General features: G+C 35.4%; 2 protein-coding genes across 2 annotated transcripts; both read right to left on the bottom strand.

Moving 5' to 3' along the window:
* Positions 1–675: 675 nt before the first annotated feature.
* Positions 676–1,467, bottom strand: LOC113338431 (F-box/kelch-repeat protein At1g57790-like). The gene has a single exon (XM_026583859.1). The coding sequence runs from the start codon at positions 1,465–1,467 to the stop codon at positions 676–678; it is 792 nt and encodes a 263-aa protein (XP_026439644.1).
* On the bottom strand, positions 1,461–2,708 carry LOC113338395. Its single transcript, XM_026583829.1, has 2 exons — positions 2,411–2,708; positions 1,461–1,826 (listed from the first exon to the last, which is right to left on the bottom strand). The coding sequence occupies exons 1-2, from the start codon at positions 2,668–2,670 to the stop codon at positions 1,595–1,597; spliced, it is 492 nt and encodes a 163-aa protein (XP_026439614.1). The 5' UTR covers positions 2,671–2,708; the 3' UTR covers positions 1,461–1,594.
* Positions 2,709–12,705: the final 9,997 nt, after the last annotated feature.

The following is a 12,705-nucleotide window of genomic DNA, read 5'->3' as shown; positions in this document are numbered from 1 at the left end:
TCCATGAATGAGTGTGGTAATCCTGATGCCTAAAGATATCAATTGCTGTTTACAGAATCCAGGCGCAAAACCTCGAAAATCTGTAGGCTTACATTTTCATGATGCCTACAGGTCTCTGCAATTTACTTGTTCCTTTGCATCTGTTTATCCACAAAAAGAATAGAAAGAGAACAAACAATAGAGCTCATTGTCTCTCTCATTAAGTTATAAGTATATCGCACGGCAGTAAGACTTTTACGCTTCACCCTCGTGGATGCTCTTTCCCATAGTATCCCCAACTAAACGCCACAGAGACATAATCCTCTTCCCCTTCTCAAGAGGAATTATTTTGATCTTGCAGCTTCAAAACTGTAGGATGACAGAGATGTGATATCTTACGCTCTCCATGCCATCGATACCTTACAACCGTCCACAACTTCATTTTGAGGTTTGTACTTGATTAAACTATTTCTCCAACTAAAACAAGCTTGACATGTATGGTTAAATAATAATTGTACAGTATATTTACCTTGGAACCAACTATGGAGGAAGGTGAAATTTCAAAATGCAGAGGTTAAATAAATTTAAACATTAAAGGAGGCTAATGGTTTTACCTATATGCATGGAACTAATTGCTAAGCCAATCAAGTTCATGGATAGAGGTTTCAGACCAGTTAGGTTCAATCCAACTGCAACTTAAGTACTCTGTGAGTCATAGAAATCTGCAGGAGAACTACTTGAAAGAGAGTTATACGTACCTGTTTCAAGCGAATAATACAAAATCTCTCCGTTATGCAATCTAGGAAAGTATATTTTGTTCTCCATGCGACAGTTTGGAGCAAGTGCTGAAATACATGATGCAGTGCTGATACACAACATGTGCTTTCCCAGATGCTTAACTTCCATCCAAACACTTTCAGGCATACCCAACCTGAAAACCCGAACCCATTCCCCGAAATTACATAAATACACAGATAAAAGTTCTCCTCCACACTCCACCAAAAATCTCTTGTATATAAAATTACAATTGGGAGGTGGAACCTTGACAAGAATCTCCCAACTAAAGCCATTCAAATCATATACTCCTAAAGTCCCATTGCAATCTAAGCAATAGAAAGCTCCTTGGCAGAAAACTGGATTGTTAAGAGACAGCTTGAATGACACGTCTTTCCTATTAGGAGGCACATAAACATTATCAAGCATATTAATCGTCCAAGATTCATCTCCTCGTTTAATTGAAAGAATTAGAACCTCTTCAGTAAAAAAAGCAGAAATGGCAAAAACCGAACAATCAGAAGAAGTGGGTACGGACGAAAAAGACATGACTGAATACACAACACACTTGTCATCTGGTAAGTCCGGGAATTGGATAGTTGCTCTAGTGAAAGGATTGTAGAAAAAAAAACACTTGTTACCTTTGGAGATAAGCAGCCAACCACCTTTCGAAGAACAAATTGTAGCACCTTTCAACAATTCGGGGATGTTCATTAGGTACTTCTTGTAAGCAGCTAGATTATCATCGCAGAAAACCAGCCATGGAGATAAACCGGTCCAAATATTCCTATTATAAGAGAATCTGTTTCCATTCTCTTTAGGAATTATAGACCGATGACTTTTACTGACTGCACGCCAATGTATGAAGATAGCTCCCTAATAAACATATGATATCATTAGGAAGAACATTACCCCAAGCCCTTGCCTCCTTCAATGCACATCCATTTAGTTTCTGTATCAGATCAGCCTCTTCAATCTTGACATCTATCTTACTTTCCTTTGCATTCCTACTGCTATCTTCCTCATCCTTCTTGCACTTTATATACTGTGTTTTTTGTATTGAGTAAACGATCCTAAAAGGTAAAATAAAACGGACAACGGTGAGAACTTCTTACAATATATAACGATGAGGACTTCTTACAATATATTTTTGTGTATGGAGGAGGATCTGTTTAACATTTTTAATTTGACAAGGATTAGAAGCTAATTCTTTTGTAGATGATCTTGTCACTGTATACTACTCCATTACATGTAACTAGGTCATCTATTTTGGTAACAGTTTAAAACTAACTAGGTCATCTAATTTGGGACGGAGGGAGTACATTCTAAGCAAAAATTAACACATTCCATTACATGCAACCTTACCACCTACCTTTTTAAATAATTAATCAAATCGGCAGATGGCAAGGTTACATTTAACATAGTCTCACTTTTGGTGAGAGTATTAGTCCACCAAGAGATCATCATTCTACAAAGAAATTCTCTCTTTAAATTCGTTATCATTTAGGCACCGTAAACTGACAAAATCGACATTGTTCAAAAATATTCTCAACCGCTGTTCCCTAACAATTAGGAATCAATAGGCACTGGATAATGAAAGAAACATGAGAGTAGTACAAAAGAAAACAAGGAAAGAAATGCAATGTTTTCACATTACCTTAAAGTTGAAGGAATCATCACCCAATTTGACGAGAACCACGGCGATGGAACATCAGGACATGGTAAAGATAGAAACAAACTTTTATCATCTACTTCATATTTGTACAAGCTCTTTTCATCCGATTGTGTAAAATAGACACAACCCTTTGTGTAACCCAACTCTGCGGCCGAGTAAGACAATACTGTAGTTTCGCCTAGAAAGATTACATGATCATCCAAACTTTTAACCTCTTCTAAAGCCAATAAAGATAAATTCATTTTCCATATATTGATTGCAAATACCTGCCAGTAAACACCTCTGGGGTTCCCATGTATATCAATTTTGAAGATTTCGCCACAAGATTGAACATAATATGTAATAACTCCGGAATCCTCTATTTTTGGTGTGTATGGGCTGCTATCAGCTATATTAAACTCAGTTATGTAGAGGGTTTTATCAGAATTAGTATCAGACCCATGTTGTATTTGTATCTCTAAATGCGGATTATTCAAACACATTGCATACAACTTACCATTAAAGAAATCAATCGTATAGGGAGAGTTGTCTTCATCAATGAACTTCTTTTACACCATTCTGTATCACCAACACTGCAGAATAAAATAATGTACTCAGGACCAACTTCAGTAAAAAGAAAAATCACCATGGATTCATCATCATTCCTACTACCCCTTGGCGGAGAAGACAAAACGCAGTCTTGTATATCAAATCCATCTAACTGCATCCAATTTCGCAGAGATGGTAACTGAATAGTCTCCACTGACGATGGACTCCACAAAAAACAATTCCCTTAATTGGAATTCAGAACATCTTTATTGTCACAGAGGATGACTAACCAACCTTGATGACAATTTTTCTGCCAGAATGTGTTCTTACTTAGCTCTGGTATGAACTTTTTGAAACTTTTTATCATTTCCATGTGGGTAAACAAGCCAAGGTACTGAGTTTGGTAAGGGATGGATTTGACACTCACTCCTTTGATCTGATAACTCCGGTTTCTCCATGGAGGAAGTGAAGAGAAAGGGAAATTGAATTCCTAGAGAAATTGTTTATTTGTGAAGATGACGGGGCGTTAAACCCCTGTTCGTTGTGGCTAGTTTACACCCCAATTCCACCTTGGAATTCCCGAGAGGAAATCCGACGGTGGTCTTGGCTGCCCTCTATCTCACTCGTGACTCGTGAGAGTCTTGCCGCTAAGTCTGGAGAAACTGAGAAAATGGAGGAGCAGTAGTTCAAGCCTTCAAGGTTTGGCATTGCATTCATGGGCCTGAGATTGATATGTTATGTGCATATAATTTACATGGGGTGTCTTAAAAGGTGGAGATGACTAGTTTACCCTTTAGTCTAATTAAAATTATAACTCTAGGATTTCTTATTCCTTTATTGTACAATTTTTCTTCTTCTCTTCTTCATCAATTTATGATCATTTAAACCTGATCACATACAAATCTAATCAAAATCAACAAATTTTCATCGTTGTCGATTCATTGGATTTTTATCGTCGATTAATCAATCTGTTGGGGTATATATTTAAAAAACATAGTTTTGTAATATTATATCAAACTTAGAGAAATAGTGTGATTGTATTATTTTCTGCTCCCACACTATAGACTTGAGTTCAAGTCTCACCCCATGCATTTGACTAGGTATATTTATATATCTATATTAATTAATAAAATCCGGGAGAGCGGGACCTTGGAGGTCTTAGGAGGTCTGCTGATCCAAAAACTTATTTTTTGCTATTTTAAACTCTTGATTTCCAAAACGGTTTTCAACTTAATATTCCCTAATTAATTCTATTAACTTTTGATAATTATAACGTTGTCGTTTTATGACTGCTATGGAGGATTTTCAGTGGGCACTTATTGCGAAATTGGTTTTCATTAAAACCGTATTGATTCCGTTTGAGTTATAAAAGAAAAGTTTCTGGAAAAGATGAACATATGGTTTTTCATCTATTTTTGAGTTCTGAGCAAGTGCTAGAGAGAGTATTTGTCAGTTCGATTTCTCATAGTGCAGAGAAATCGAACAAGGAAGTATCAGCTGTTTTATCCCATAGGGTTTAGACAAGAATTGACTGCTAGCACACAATCAAGAGGCAGAGTCGCGAAACACCTTAAAGATAGTGACCTAGTCCGCGACTCAGCTGTTTGAGATTTATTTTTGTGTGAATTTTTGTTTTGTTTCCAACAGTTTTAAGGTGATCGTTTCTGCTACGGAGAATGAAAGAAAGCGTGTCGATGATACCAACAAGTCATTCGAGTTTTAAGGGATGCATTTCAGAAGATGAAAGCAAAAGATGTTCTTTTTATCTCAAACTCATGAAGCTGCATATGATTGTGTCGATTGTTCATCCTGGAACCCTGGAACCTGCTGCTGATAAGACAAGTATCCCTGCTGCTGCTGATGCTAGTGCTGCTGATCCACCTCCTACCAGCGGTGCCAAAGAAGTTTCTCAAACTCATGAGGAGAAACATAAATCCATTGACAAATGGGTCGATGATGATTTTGATTACAAAAATTATATTCTCAATGCTTTGTCTGACGATTTATATGAATACTACTCCACTTTTGATACTGCTAAAGATGTGTGGGATGCTTTACAGAAAAAATATGAAACTGAAGAAGCCGGATCGAAGAAATATATTGTAAGCCGCTACCTGAAATATCAAATGGTGGATGATAGATCAGTTGTTGCACGGGCTCATGAACTTCAAAAAATTTCCCATGAAATTCTGACTGAAGGTATGAAAATTGATGAACAATTTCAAGTTGTTGTAATGATTGACAAGTTACCAACTAACTGGAAAGATTTTCGTAATTCTTTGCGTCACAAGTCTAAAGAATTTTCTCTTGAAAGTTTGATTGTTAAGCTCAGGGTTGAGGAAGAAGCTCGGAAATAAGATAAGAAGGAAGGTATTCTCATTATTTCTAACAATAAGACTCATCCCAGTTTGAAACCTAAGAAAAAGAATATGAAACCTAACCCGAACCAGAAGAAAGGAGGAAGGCCTAATCAACACAAGAACCAACACCCATCAAAAAATCGACAGAATTCCAATTTTGAGTTTCTTTGTTATACCTGTGGTAAACCAAACCACATGACTAGGAATTGCAGGTTTAACAAGGAAAAGAATAACGCAAAAGCTAATGTTGTGGATGGCATTATAATAGCCATGGTCTCAGATCCTGAGTTCTACATGGTTGGTGGTTCTGATGGGTGGTGGACAGACAGTGGCGTCTCGCGTCATTGTTGTTTTGATAGGTCCCAATTTAAGAGTTATGTTGAAACAAAGGATAAGAAAGTATTATTGGGAGACTCTCACAGCACTATGGTGAAAGGTTGTGGTATGGTAGAATTGAAGTTTACTTCTGCGAAGACACTAATGCTGAAAGATGTTCTTCATACTCCAGAAATGAGAAAGAATCTTGTTTCCGGCTATCTTCTCAGCAAAGCTGGGTTGTATCAAACTATTGGGTCTGATGTTTACACTATAACTAAGAATAAGATATTTGTAGGAAAGGGTTATGCTAATGATGGCATGTTTAAACTTACTGTTGATGTTATGAATAAAATTGAATATTCTGCTTATATGGTGTGCAATTTTAATGTTTGGCATGGTATACTTTGTCATGTGGGTAAAAAGTTAGTGAATAACATGAGCAAGTTAGATGTCATCCCTGAATTTTCTGAAAATGAATTTGAAAAATGTGAATATTGTAGTCAAGCAAAAATAACTAAGACTTCATATAAATCTGTTGTTAGAGAATCAAAACCTCTAGATTTAATACATTCTGATTTGTGTGAATATGAAGGTTCCTAACTAGAAATGACAAAAGATATATCATGACATTCATTGATGATTGTTCTAAATATACGTATGTTTATTTGCTGAAATTGAAAATCAATTTGGTAGGAAAATTAAGAGATTTCATAGTGATAGAGGCACTGAATATGATTCTGCTCCTTTTACTGAAATTTATCAAACTAATGGCATTATACATGAAAAAACTGCATCATATAATCCTCAAATGAATGGGAAAGATGAAAGAAAGAATCGTACTCTTACTGAATTGATTGTTGCTTGTTTGTTTAGTTCTGTTGTTGCTTCTCATTAGTGGGGTGAATTGATAGATGCATTTATGTGTCTATTTTGTTCTCAATATTCTGTATTGTTAGACTCGATTAAGTACTTATTGTGTTATTTTGTGTTCTTGTAGGAAATTTTAGAGAAATAAGCCCTTGCGGCGAAATGGGCTCAAAAAGTGGTGTTTTACACCCCCAAGATAAAGTATTAAAGGAACCCCAGAAATGCACTGGAAACGTCACAGAAATGTCCCGGAGGAACCAAGAAAAATTACTATTTCCACCCAAAAATTACTATTTCAGCCCAAATTGCTAAAGGGACACCAGAACTGGATTAGAGGGAGGCCAGTTTTCTTCCCAAATTCAAATTCCAAAATTGGCGGGAAAATTTGGTTATTTACTGGCATATTTGCCAATCGATTTTTGAAGGAGTTTCAGGCCGATTCAATGGCTGAAACTCATTGGGTATCTTCTGCTGGGCTAGACAGGAAGGATATGGGTGTTGGATGCGATCAAATTTGGCTGGAAAATACATCAGATGAAATCAGAGCAGACGCGTGCATGGAAAATATTTCACGGGGTTTTGATGAGTTGGAAGTGTGCTGCTCGTGTTTGGATGGGGCTTGGCTATATTCTGAAGTGTGTTTGAGATAAACAAAGAAAATCTACTCACCATTTACAGCTCCAGACGCGTATAGAGATAATTCACGGAAGAAAATATTCCGAAATATTTTTCTTCAATGGCCGAGTAAATGAAGATTATTTGGAGTTAATGGAGGAGATTCAATGGTTCAATTACGTATAAATATGTTCCTAATGTGCTACAGAGAGGTTGTCGAGAGTTTGGGGAGTCGATAGGAGGGCCAGAGAAGCAGAAATCAAGAGTTGATGAAACTCTGTTGCTGCTGCTGCTGCTGATGAAGAACACCAAGAACAAGAAGAACGGACTCGCAAGGACATTCGTTTATGAATAGTGTCTAAGACGCACAACCGTGGGTCGCAACGCAGTCTAAACAGCAGCAACACTTGTCATTTATCGTTCATTCTGTGACGCTTTTTGTGCGTCGCAGATTACAGTTTACACCATTTTCTCTTCTTCTCATCATTTGTAAACCATTTTTGAGCCATAATAAATTATTTTGAGAGCATTTATACTATGATGAGCTAATTCCCTCGTAACCAAGGCAATGGAGGAAGCTATTCATGCAACATAAATGGGTAACTATTTCATTTTAATTATATAATTCACCTAATCGCTGCTTTTGTAGAGTTTTAAATTGTTTGAATGATTGTCTTAATTATTTGTTATTTAGTTTGATAGGTTATGCTTGGTGTAATCTCTTGATAATCTATGCTTAAGGTTTGCAAATAATGTTTGAGAATCTGTATGATTGATAGTGAATTAAAGATAAAAAAGGACTTAAGAATTGAATAGAGTTTTGAAATATTTATCATTCAATTTTTCATAATAGTGGAATCTAGTGTCTTTGTTACCTCTCGCACCCATTGTTAATAATTTTGTATATAATTTTATTAAATCTTTAAATTTAATCTTCACAAGTCCGAGAGTTTGAACCTCATTACTACAACCCCCACGAAAAATCTTTAATCATGAATGTTTGTTAACCGTTTGCCATGTTTTGAACCGCATTCCTAATAATAAAACCATGATATCTCCTTATGAACTTTGGAGAAACAGAAAACCTAATGTCTCTTATTTTAGAGTTTGGGGTTGTTTAGCTTTTGTTAGGAAACCTGATCTTAAAAGACATAAGTTAGAAAGTAGAGCTTATGAATGTTTTTTATTGGTTATGCTCAAAACAGTAAAGCTTATAGGTTATTTGATATTAATAATAAGGTTATTATTGAATCTATTGATGTTGATTTCTTTGAAGAGAGATTTCCTTTTAAATCTAGAAATAGTGGGGGTAATAGTGGGAGTTCAATACCTAATACTTTACCTAGTGCCGATTCTGAACCTAGATCAGAAGAACCTTGAAGTAAAGAAACTAGGATCACCGAAGTTGAACCTAGATGCAGTAAAATAGCTAGGACCGAGACAAAAGATAAAAATCCCGATTTTGAATTTTACGCTATAGAGGAAGAACCTTCTAATTTACAAGAGGCATTTAGTTCTCTAGAGTCTAGTTTCTGGCAAGAAGCTGTAGATAATGAATGGGATTCTCATATGTCCAATGGAACTTGGCGTATAGTAGATTTACCACCTGGTAGTAAGCTATAGGTTGTAAATAGATTTTGAAAAGGAAACTCAAACCTGATGGAACAGTAGATAAGTACAAGGCTAGAGTGGTTGCTAAAGGATTTAGACAACGTTAGAACGTATACTTTTTTGATACTTATTCTCATGTTACTAGATTAACATCTATACATGTTTTGATTGTTGTTGTTGCTGCTCATAATCTTGTTATTCACCAAATGGATGTTAAAACTGCTTTTTTGAATGGTGAACTAGAAGAGGAAATTTACATGGAACAACCTTAAGGTTTTGTAATTCCTGGACAAGGACAGAAAGTATGTAAGCTAGAAAAATCTCTTTATGGTTTCAAACAAGCTCCCAATGGCATGAGAAATTTGATAACTTAATGATTTCAAATAATTTCAAAATAAACGAAGGTGACAAATGCATCTATTATAAATCTGAGAATGATGTGTGCGTAATTGTTTGCTTGTATGTAGAAGATTTGCTGATATTTGGTTCCAATTTATCTGTTGTCAATGAAACTAAAAGCATGCTTAGTTCGAATTTTGACATGAAAGATTTGGGTGAAGCTAGTGTAATCTTGGGAATCAAAATAACTAGAACCAGTAGTGGTATTTTTTTAGATCAATCTCACGACATTGAAAAAATTCAGTGGAAATATGATTATTTTGATTGTAATCCTGTTTGTACTCCTTATGATCCTAGTGTGAAATTGTTTAAGAATACTGGAGAAAGTGTTATACAATTTGAATATGCTAGTATAATTGGCAGTCTGTGTTATGCAACTGATTGTACTAGACCAGACATTGCATATGCAGTGGGAGTTATGTGCAAGTTTACCAGTAATCCTAGTTTGGAACACTGGGCTGCAATTGAGAGGGTTATGCGGTATCTGAAAAGAACCACAAACCTAGGATTACACTATCAGAGGTATCCCGCAGTCCTTGAAGGATTTAGTGATGCTAATTGGAACACTCTATCAGATGATTCCAAGGCCACCAGTGGATATGTTTTTACTATTGTTGGGGGTGATGTATCTTGAAGATCAAAGAAACAGACAAATATAGCCCAATCTACGATGGAGGATGAATTGATGGCACTAGAAGCAGCTAGTGAAGAGGCAGGATGGCTGAAAAGTCTGTTGTCAGAAATTCCAGTATGGGAAAAACCAATACCGGCCACTTTGATTCATTGTGATAGTACCGCGACTATCGGAGTAGTAGAGAACTGTTATAATAACAATAAGAATCGAAAGATACGTCGAAAGCACGACATAGTTAGAGATTTTCTCACAACTGGTGTTGTTAGAATAGATCATGTAAGGTCTGAAGGAAATATAGTTGATACTTTGACGAAAGGATTAACAAGAGAAAATGTATGAAATACCTCTAAAAGTATGGGACTTTTTCCTGTGATAAGTTGAGTCATTTGTAATGGATACCCAACCTATAAATAGGTTCAAAGGGACTAGACGAAGTTACAAATGATATGATAGAGTCGTGCACTCCCATAGAATGATATCCTGAAGTGGGAAACAGGTTGAGTGTTTAAACTCTTAATGATGTCTATAGCTCTTAAGTTAGAGTGGGATATACAGGAGTATCCTTGATAGACTCACCTATACGAATGTGAAGGTGTGGACGCCTTCTATGAGAACTTGGGCATTTCTCTAGATCGTTCGTTAAGAAAGGGATAAGAACATGGCCTTAATGTGCAAACTTAAGGACATTACTCTAGATATAGTTGCGTGTGTTAAATAATCTAATATTAGTTAGAGTTAAAGACGCGAGTCACTCTAGTCACCTAGTACTTAGAAAGTTTAGCACTATGTAGAGGTTCAAGTCGAAAGGCACATTTGCTTATGCACAACTATATAGCACTTTCTCAATGTTTTAAAATATAAGTGGGGGATTGTTGGGATATATATTTAGAAATCATAGTTTTGTAATACCATGTCAAACTTAGAGAAATAGTGTGATGGTATTATTTTGGGCTCCCACACTATAGACTTGGGTTCAAGTCTCACCCCATGCATTTGACTAGGTATATTTATATATCTATACTTATATTACTAAATAAAATCCGGGAGAGCAGGGCCTTGGGGGTCTTGGGAGGTCTGCTGATCCAGAAACTTATTTTTTGCTGTTTTTAACTCTTGATTTCCAAAATGGTTTTCAAATTAGTATTCCCTAATTAATTCTATTAACTTTTGGTAATTATAATTTTGCCGTTATATGACTGTTGTGGAGGATTTTCAGTGGGCACTTATTGCGAAATTGATTTTCATTAAAATCGTATTGATTTCGTTTGAGTTATAAAAGAAAAGTTTCTGGAGAAGATGAACATATGGTTTTTCATCAATTTTTGAGTTCTGAGCAAGTGTTAGAGAGAGTATTTGTCAGTTCGATTTCTCATAGTGCATAGAAATCGAACAAGAAAGTATCAGTTGTTTTATCCCATAGGGTTTCGAAAAGAATTGACTGCTAGCACACAATCAAGAGGCAGAGTCGCGAAACACCTTAAAGATATCGACCTAGTCTGCGACTCAGCTGTTTGAGATTTGTTTTTGTGTGAATTTTTGTTTTGTTTCCTACACAATCTTTTGTAAACAAACCCATCCATAAGTATTTTCCCACAAACCCATTATTTCTAATTCGTTTTTGATTTATATCTTGAGTAGTAGTCATCAAAATAGGTTGAAAATGGAAGTTGCAGTAGTAAGTTCGGTTAGGAATATTGTGGAAAAACTTTTTCGAACTAGCCGAACTTGCTGGAAATGAAGAACAGTTCGGCTGTTTCGCAAAAACAAAATTCCTAACCGAACTTTTAATTTCCTAACCGAACTTTTTAATTTCCTAACCGAACTTTTAATTTCCTTACCGAACTTTTTAATTTCCTAATCGAACTTTTAATTTCCTAACCGAACTTTTTTCTGAAATCATATATATTGAGTTCCGTTACATCGCAAACTTTTTTCTCCTAACCGAATACCCTATATATTTAGTTCGGGTACATTTCAAAACAAATTCATAACCGAACTTTTCTCTAAAGGTAAAAAACTCCATTAAAACTAAGTTCGGCTACTGCGCTTTTATGAACATTAGTTGAACTACATTAGCAGATAAGTTCGGCTACATGTTCTTCAGATCTTGTATCCGAACTTGCTTGACTTAGCTCAAATCGAGCTAAAAATTTCTCATTTTCAGAAAATTTTGGCCAATTCAAGCAACAAAAAACTAAATTTGAAGTATGCTTGGTTGGTTTAAAGGTTCAGGTTTAAAAAATAAAAAAAATGATTGAGTTTTTCCAACTCTTATATTCTCCTTCTTCTTCCCTCTCAATAACTTAATTTTAAGAAAAATATTTCTCATTCTTCCTCCCTCTCAATAACTTAACTTTAAGAAAAATAATTTTGATTTAATCTTACACTAATCACTAATTAACTTAAGTAAGTTACACTAACTAAATCACCGCTGCCACGGTGGGGAGGGCCGACTAAAGAAAATCGAAACACTGTTATGCGTAATGGTGTTATAAGGCTAAAATTATTGTGCATTCAATTTATGGCAATTTACATAAATTTTCTCCATTTTTTATGCATCTTTTGTGGTGGTTTGCATCCATTTACCCCATGTGCTATGTATCCTTTGTGGTGGTTTGCACCAATTTCCCCATGTATTATGCATCCTTTGTGGTGCTTTGCATAATAGCTATGCATTAAATTTTAAAAGTCACTATCTAATTTTTCGTAAAAACACTAAATTTTATATTGTTGTTTGTACTCGTTGTGTAAATTTTTTAAAATCCTTTCCAATGATATAAAATTTGTAAAATTCTAAGGCACGGATTTTTAGATATGTTATAGTTTGATTGCCAATTATACCCCTGAAGAAATGGGATGTATAAGGAGTTATAATAATTAGAAATAAAGAAGGGACATTTTAGGTTTTTCATGTCCCAAAGATTACCACCAAATTCATTTCCAAT

The sequence above is a fragment of the Papaver somniferum genome, unplaced genomic scaffold (assembly GCF_003573695.1).
Source record: "Papaver somniferum cultivar HN1 unplaced genomic scaffold, ASM357369v1 unplaced-scaffold_19, whole genome shotgun sequence".
Lineage (NCBI taxonomy): Eukaryota > Viridiplantae > Streptophyta > Magnoliopsida > Ranunculales > Papaveraceae > Papaver > Papaver somniferum.
This window is presented reverse-complemented; position numbering and strand designations above follow the sequence as displayed.

Excerpts from the sequence above, each read along its gene's own strand:
- LOC113338395 (XM_026583829.1), bottom strand. The coding sequence starts at position 2,670 with ATGAATTTATCTTTATTGGCTTTAGAAGAGGTTAAAAGTTTGGATGAT. Across the intron at positions 1,827-2,410 it reads ATGATTCCTTCAACTTTAAG|GATCGTTTACTCAATACAAA; the intron begins GTAATGTGAAAA and ends TTTACCTTTTAG.
- LOC113338431 (XM_026583859.1), bottom strand. The coding sequence starts at position 1,467 with ATGAACATCCCCGAATTGTTGAAAGGTGCTACAATTTGTTCTTCGAAA.